Source organism: Macadamia integrifolia, chromosome 10 (assembly GCF_013358625.1).
Source record: "Macadamia integrifolia cultivar HAES 741 chromosome 10, SCU_Mint_v3, whole genome shotgun sequence".
NCBI lineage: Eukaryota > Viridiplantae > Streptophyta > Magnoliopsida > Proteales > Proteaceae > Macadamia > Macadamia integrifolia.
In genome coordinates this window covers 2,574,909-2,582,393 of record NC_056566.1, presented here as the reverse complement: position 1 = coordinate 2,582,393, position 7,485 = coordinate 2,574,909, and the positions used below count along the sequence as shown (strand labels likewise).

Genomic DNA, 7,485 nt, shown 5'->3' with positions numbered 1-7,485 from the left:
TTTAAACCGGAAGTTAGTGAACCAACTGTGTTCCAATTTTGAGTTTTTAAACCTTGAGTAACATGACAGAGTGCACAAGGCTATTTCTATGATTCGAACCACAACCACCAAGTTAAAATTTCATATCATTGAACAATGAAGGGTAGGAATTAAGTGATGATATCCACTCTTCTAGAATCTAATCTTAGTGTCAAATCATCATTGGTCTCTTGAAGACCTAAATCCTTCATTAAGAAATTGCACCTCTTAGGTCAATGGTCACTAGAGATGTTCAAGGACCCTGCATTATTGACCCACCATTTCCCCCCCCCCTTTTGTTGTTCCAATAGGAATGATGATCTGAATGATTCAAATTAAAAAAAAAAAAAAAAAAAGTATTGTAAAATTTTAAATAAATTTAGAAAAAAAAATGATGGTTATCTATCAGTCTATCATTAGGGAAATAAACATTAAATTTAGAAGAAAAAAAATGATGGTAATCTAATAGTCTATCAGTAGGGAAATAAACTAACGGTTTAATGAATCTAGACATTCCATATTGTAATCTAATAGTCTATCATTTAAGAAATAAACTAACGGTCTAATGAGTCTAGATGTTTCATATGGAATGGCCTCTCATTGGAGAAAAAAACCCTAGCACATCAATGGATCAGACAAACATTTTTTCCTTAAAATTTAAAAATCATTTCAGCGACATATGAATTTTTTTGATAAAAATTGTTTTATTTTTTCTTTTACCAGATGGAATGTCAACATGTCAAAAAGTTAAATGCCAAATATTCTACTTTTCTTTTCCATGAAGTCTCCCTTGTTTTTAAAATAAAATTCAAGTAGAAAAATTCTCCCATAAGAAAAAATTTATTTAAAATTTTTTTTAATGTTTTAAATAATTTGTTTCAATGAATTGAAAAAGAAAAAAAAATGCAAAGGAGGTTATCAAAAAAGAGATCTGATAATTTGAAAGTGAATCAGTTTTGAACAATCAAGAAAGCGAAACTGCAAGGGTTTGACTCCAAATCTTAGTAAAATTCTATATATACTCGTAACGCTCTTGTGCTTAGATACAAAGGGAGGTGAAATAATCACCCCGTCCCTCATAAAAGGTATAAAAAGTTGCCCATATTGATGTTTTCACATGTGTTTTCATTGGTTCTCACGTTGAGTTAAGGACTATAATGTCTTTGAGGAACCTTTTCATTAAAAAAAATATAAATAAAAAGGAAACTAGGAGATTCATACTTAAACATGGCAAGAGATCAAAATTTTGTTGCCACATTTGTGAAGGAGAAAGAGGGGTGTAGAAACAACCCTAATTAGTTAATTAATGGGATTTTTCAGAAAAGGAAATTACGAGATTAACCTGAAACAGACGAGAAATTGACGAGAATTTAGTGTATATATATCATCATTCTAAGAATAGAAGAGTTGATTTCTTTTCAGACCGTTTCTTTTGGTTTGGTGGGCTCATTCGCTACACGCTTTCCTCCTTCCAAAGCTCTCCCCTTGGCTTCTCCCGTGTCCCAAGTCAAGTCCCTCCAGCTCTCTCTTTCTCTCTCTCTCTCTCCGGAGATCGGAGATTCCAATGGTATAATAACAATTTTTTTATAGTTAAATCTCTGTAACAAACACGCAATCTCATGCACTTCTCCCAGAGGAAAAGACTGAAAGGACCCAGAATTCAAAACTGCTGCTATACTTGCTTGCACGATCTCTACAGCAAAAGTGGGTTTTTCATTGAGGCCTCACCAGGCCGACCTGCCTCACCTTTGCTTTTCCTTCACTTTCCGGTGAAAGAGAGTTGCAGAAAGGTTTGTATTACGTATCATTCTGACAATTCCTTTTGCTTTTTCTATGCTTCTTTTCCATTAAATTTGACCCACCTTCCACCTCCACCTCCACCTCTACCTCCACCTCCAAACACCCCCTCCGCCGGGGAAAAAGTCCATTCATGTGTTATTTTGTATGATCATGGGAACTGTTGGGTGGAAAACTCGATTTTTCGATATGGGTTGCAACTGGAATCTTTTTTTCTGGCTTTTTCTGTTGAAGGGAAATTCTTGAAAGGTGGGTGCGTTTTTGGTTTTATTTTCTTTCAGTTTTTATTGATTGAACTCTTGTAATATATAAATTTTCTTTGAATAAATTTGATGTTTATGTTGTCCTGCATTTTCTGATGCTGGAATCGTTGAAAGAAAGAATTGTTTTCAAGATTCCATTCAATAAAATTGAGCTTGATCGATTTTATCTTTTGGAGTTTTTGTTGATGTGATGAGGGTGTTGCAATGTAACAGGCATGTTCTTGGCGGGTTTCCGCTTAATTTCATTTGTCCTCATCCAGTGATTTTACAGATTGCTGTACAGTTTCATCTCATAATTTTGTTTTTTGGGTGTATTTGTGATTAGATGTCGTTTTTAATTATACCAACAGTAGAGAATTATCCAAGACATGATTTTGGTGGGGTTTTGAAGTTATTTTATTTACCCAAAAAAAAAAATCTTTTGAAAGCAGAGTGTCAAATGGGTCATGATCACTAATACATAGTTTTTCATCTCTAATTTTCAGTAACAGGGTCTTTATCTATTTCAGTCATTTAGTATCACAGGGGATTTACAGGAAGTTATAGGTTCACTCTGTGTTTAAAGATAACTTGTTCATTTTGACAAACTTTCAGTAATATGCGCTGGTAAATTATGAAACTCTGTTTTAACCAGCTGTAATCATTTCAACTGCATTGTGTCATCTTATGGTATTTACTTCAATGAATTGCTGTAACTCCTTTTTGAAACTCATGATATTAACCATGAGGAATTGTTTGAATGCTTAGTTTGATTGATGTTATCAGACTACAGTAATAGCTTTAGAAGAAAAGAAAAACGTATATATATATATATATATATTTTTTTTTTTTCCATGTGGAGGGGGGGGGGGGGGGAGGGGTAAAGAGGCTTCTGTTGGAAAGTCTAATGATAATAATTTCAATCCATGCATCATAGTTTCAATGACCAAAATCCAGAGAGTCAGAAAATACGGATGAAAAGATGGAAATTACAAATGGAAATATGCACTATGGCAATTCCATTCCGTACATGAGGATCCTTGTATTGCGGACTATATGGTCCATATTTTCCATTGGTTGCTACTTGCTTCCAAAGTTTTGAATAATGCTTATTTTAGTGATTGAAACTGTCATATTGAATACAGTGGTCATTTTCCCTTATAGTACTAACAATTTCATAATTGTTTTATTCTAGTTTCTTAATTTGCAACGTAAGATATGGTGAGTTTTGCATCTTGATGTCTTCTTTTATTCCACCTCCTCTGAGGAGAGAAAAGGAAGATTTGGCTTATTACCAAACAAGTACAAAATGTCATATAGTCAGACCACAAGCCATGCCCCGTGTTGCCTCCAACCAAACAAGACCAGTACTCGACACGGTTATCATTCTTTATTGGTTGCTACTTGCTTCCAGAGTTCTTTCTTTCTATTTCTTCTTCGATACTTTGGGAAATATAAAATATAATACTTTTATATGAGTTCAAGTAATTAATTGATCTGCTACAACTGTAAGGGGTTATTATAAGTGCTTTCTGTTAATGGAAATCAGAGTTCCATTCATTTTTTCCTTTTTGCTTTTAGTTTATGGGTGCTGGATTGGAACAGAAAGTTGGGTGGATGGAATTGAAAACAGGGGATGATGTGTAATTTGTTGATGAATTTCAAATTTTCGTTTTTCTGAGAAATTTTCCCAATAGGACACGGTTTTTGACTTTTTGTTTATCCTTGAATGGGAATCCTCATTTGCAGTGTTTAGTGGTAGTATGTTGTAGTAATCTATTTGAAGGACTTTTGAACTACATCTTAGGTTTTCTATAGGCTTATGATATCTATTGGAGTTATTCAGCTTTGGTTCTTTTTTCTACTTTCTATGTTAGAAAGTTGTCTTACTGAGATGTTGATCAACTGCTTCAGGTTTTTGGATTTTAGAAGCTAGGGAAATAAATGCCTTTATCATGAATAGTCCGTCAGTTCTCTTCTTTTTGGGTTCTTTTTCTTTTGATTGGAGGTACTGGTTTACTGCTTTGCTCTCATATTTCTTCAATGTGATGGTTGGCATATTTTCTTTTGTTGGAAATATAAATACATGTGAGAGTCATGAATTTCCTCTGTAGTTCTCAAGAATATGTTCCTTTTTAACTGTTGTCTCTCTTCCCCTCTTTGTTTTCAGGTTGGACATTTTTCAAAGATTTATATTTTAAATAATCTATGCCTAAGTTAAAGTTGGAATAAATCTTGGTGAGTACTCTTCTGTTGTTCTTTATAATCAATTTTTCAATATTATTTGAGTCATAAGTGAACCTGTTCTATAGATGAGTTTAGTATGAGCCAATTTATATATCGCCTCGGTCCGCATAATTTTTAGCGTGAATTTTCTGGCCCTTTGCCCTTCCCATCACTCCCTTCCATCACTCCCTTCCTCCCCCTCTCTCACATATGCGGACATGCATGCACACATGCTCATATTGGACAATACTTTTGGGTGCATGATTCTGAGTTCTTTTACTGTTGCAGTATTTTCTCCATTCTTAATAGATGGCTGAGAGGAACGAAATCCTGGTGACCCCGGTAAGAACCATGTCAGATGATAGTATTTTGAGGAACTCAACAGGGAAAACCAATCTATCAAGAAGAAGCAAAAAGATCCTTCCCCCTCATTATCTCAGAGCTTCTACTGGTTCCTGCCATGATTTCTGTAAATATGGTTGGAAACATGCTATTGAACCCAAGGGAAGACGTCGCATTCCGAAAAGAGTTGCAAGTACTGTGACTGAAGGCGAAGATTCATTAAATTTTGCAACTGTATCACAAAGAAAGAAGAAACCCTCTGTTAAGTTTAGGCCTTTCCTTGATTCGAAAACCCAGTTACCCACCATTTCTGAAATAATCAAGCAAATTTCATCATCTGACAAGAAAAAAGAGGCCTCCTCAAAACAAGTTTTGTCACTGACCAAGCAAATAGGGGTCTCCCCCAGACAAGCGTATCCACCTGCCAAGAAAATAGAGGTCTCTGCAAAACAAGTTGTGTCACCTGCCCAAAAATCAGATATCTCTCCAAAACAAGCTGTGTCACCAACCAAAAAAATAGAGGTCTCTCCAAAACAAGCTGTGTCACCAACCAAAAAAATAGAGGTCTCTCCAAAACAAGCTGTGCCACCTGCGAGGAAAATAGAGGTCTCTCCAAAACAAGCTGTGTCACCTGCCAGGAAAATAGAGGTCTCTCCAAAACAATCTGTGTCACCTCCCAGGGAAGTAGAAGTCTCTCCAAAACAGGCTGTGTCACCTGCCAGGGAAGTAGAATTCTCTCCAAAACAGGCTGTGTCACCCACCAGGGAAGTAGAGGTCTCTCCAAAACAAGCTGTGTCACCTGCCAGGGAAGTAGATGTCTCTCCAAAACAAGCTCTGTCACCTGCCAGGGAAGTAGAAGTCTCTCCAAAACAAGCTGTTTCACCTGCCGGGGAAGTAGAGATCTCTCCAAAACAAGCTCTGTCACCTGCCAGGGAAGTAGAGGTCTCTACAAAACAAGCTATGTCACCTTCCAGGGAAGTAGATGACTCTCCAAAACAAGCTCTGCCATATGCCAGGGAAGTAGAAGTCTCTCCAAAACAAGCTCTGTCATCTGCCAGGAAAATAGAGATCTCTCCAAAAAAACCTGTGTCATCTGCCAGGAAAACTGAGATCTCTCCAAAACAAGCTCTGTCATCTGCCAGGAAAATAGAGATCTCTCCAAAACAAGCTCTGTCATCTGCCATGAAAATAGAGATCTCTCCAAAACATGCTCTGTCACCTGCCAAGAAATTAGAAACCTCTACAAAACGAACTTCTTTTCCTGTCAAGAGTAATAATGCATCCCCAGAACCTGATAGTCCTTTGAAACCAAATTCTGTAGCGGCAAAGCCAGCTCCCCCCTCAGGTCTTTCAAGTCGTATGGGAGGTAAAAGAAAAAGTGACCTCAAGCTAGTGAAGAAAATGGCTACTTCCAATATAGATGAAAAGAAAGCATTGAGGCCACTGATTGCTTCTGTTTCTCCTAAACCTTCTGTCAGTGGAGTTCTGAGCTCAAATTCGAGGAAGTACAAAGTAGATGAAAAGAAAGCATTGAGGCCACTAATAGCTTCTGTTTCCCCTAAACCTTCTGTCAAAAGGGTTCTGAGCTCCAATACAAGTAAGTACAAATTAGATGAAAAGAAAGCATTGGGGCCGTCGATAGCTACTGTTTCCCCTGTTCCTTCTGTCGACAGAGTTCTGAGCTCCAATACAAGGAAGTATAGGAACATAAATGCAGTTTCACTTCTGAAGAGTCAGCCCAAGGTTAAGAAAGCTGTACCCAAACTACCCAACCCAATCAAAGAGAAGACCTTGTATGTCATTGAACAGCCTAAAAGCAAAAGCTTGAAACTGGCCCCAAATGGAACTCATATTACTCAATCATCTTCATCTCTGTCCTCATCAGCATTGTCATCGTCATTGGGTTCCTCTTCTCAGTCCTCTCAATTGCTGTATCCACATGTGGAGGAAGATAATGAGGAATCAGAGTCTATGCTTAGTGAAGCAGATGACTCCATTTCTGAATATGATGGAACTGATAATGAGAACCAAATCGAGACTTTGAACATGGACGATAAGAAGTCTGCAAGGGGAGATGTTCACTCTGAAAATACAGATTGCCCACCCCGAAAGTTAAAATTCAGGAGAGGAAGTGTAGTTGACATTCAAACTGAGAGCAATGGCCCAAGAAGACTCAAATTCAGACGAGGAAGAGTGCTAGGGGAGGACGATGGTAAAGGTGGAATCGGAAGGAAAAGCTTCAGAAGGAGGAGAGAAATCACTTATGGTGACACAGATGGTACCAAATCTGAATCTGTAAAGGTAGTTCTGAGACACCAAGATGTGCAGGGAAAGAAAGATGCTCAAGGTTTGTTTAATAATGTTATTGAAGAGACTGCAAGTAAACTTGTTGAGACCAGGAAGAGCAAGGTCAAAGCATTGGTGGGGGCATTCGAAACTGTAATATCCTTACAAGAGAGCAAGCCTTCTAGTAGTTGAGTTTCAAAGGTTGTTTCCCTTTTCTACCATAATGTGATTTTGTAAAGAATAAATAATAATAATATAAAAAATTTAAGTTGGCAGAAATGAATCTTACAATATTTTGTGTAAGCTGCAAGGATTTAATGAAGAGAGTTCAACCAAATTGAGGCGGCTTAATAAAAAATTGAAGGATTTTTCTTGTTTGTATGATGATTTTACATGTGAAGTCTCTGTATTTCAGAGGTCTGTGTTCTTGTTTTTTTTAATTTTAAATACCCAGTGTACTTGTTCCTACTTGGTGATTGAGTCTAAATCTTATACCTTGTTCAGTGGTTAAGATTTACTCTCCTCTGTCCTTTATTCTTTTCTTCTCTTCTATTTTTTTGGGTTTTTTTTTTTT

At 36.9% G+C, this 7,485-nt stretch overlaps 1 protein-coding gene across 5 annotated transcripts; it reads left to right on the top strand.

Moving 5' to 3' along the window:
• The first annotated feature begins 1,469 nt into the window (after window positions 1–1,469).
• LOC122092014 (neurofilament heavy polypeptide-like) lies at window positions 1,470–7,295 on the top strand. Of its 5 annotated transcripts, XM_042662301.1 has the most exons (4): window positions 1,815–2,064; window positions 4,228–4,295; window positions 4,572–5,134; window positions 5,177–7,295. In XM_042662301.1, the coding sequence occupies exons 3-4, from the start codon at window positions 4,593–4,595 to the stop codon at window positions 7,101–7,103; spliced, it is 2,469 nt and encodes an 822-aa protein (XP_042518235.1). In that variant the 5' UTR covers window positions 1,815–2,064; window positions 4,228–4,295; window positions 4,572–4,592; the 3' UTR covers window positions 7,104–7,295. The 5 variants fall into 5 exon arrangements, with proteins under 5 accessions (XP_042518232.1, XP_042518234.1, XP_042518235.1 ...); XM_042662298.1 differs by lacking the exon at window positions 1,815–2,064 and adding an exon at window positions 1,470–1,808 and having other exon boundaries at window positions 4,572–7,295; XM_042662297.1 differs by having other exon boundaries at window positions 4,572–7,295.
• Window positions 7,296–7,485: the final 190 nt, after the last annotated feature.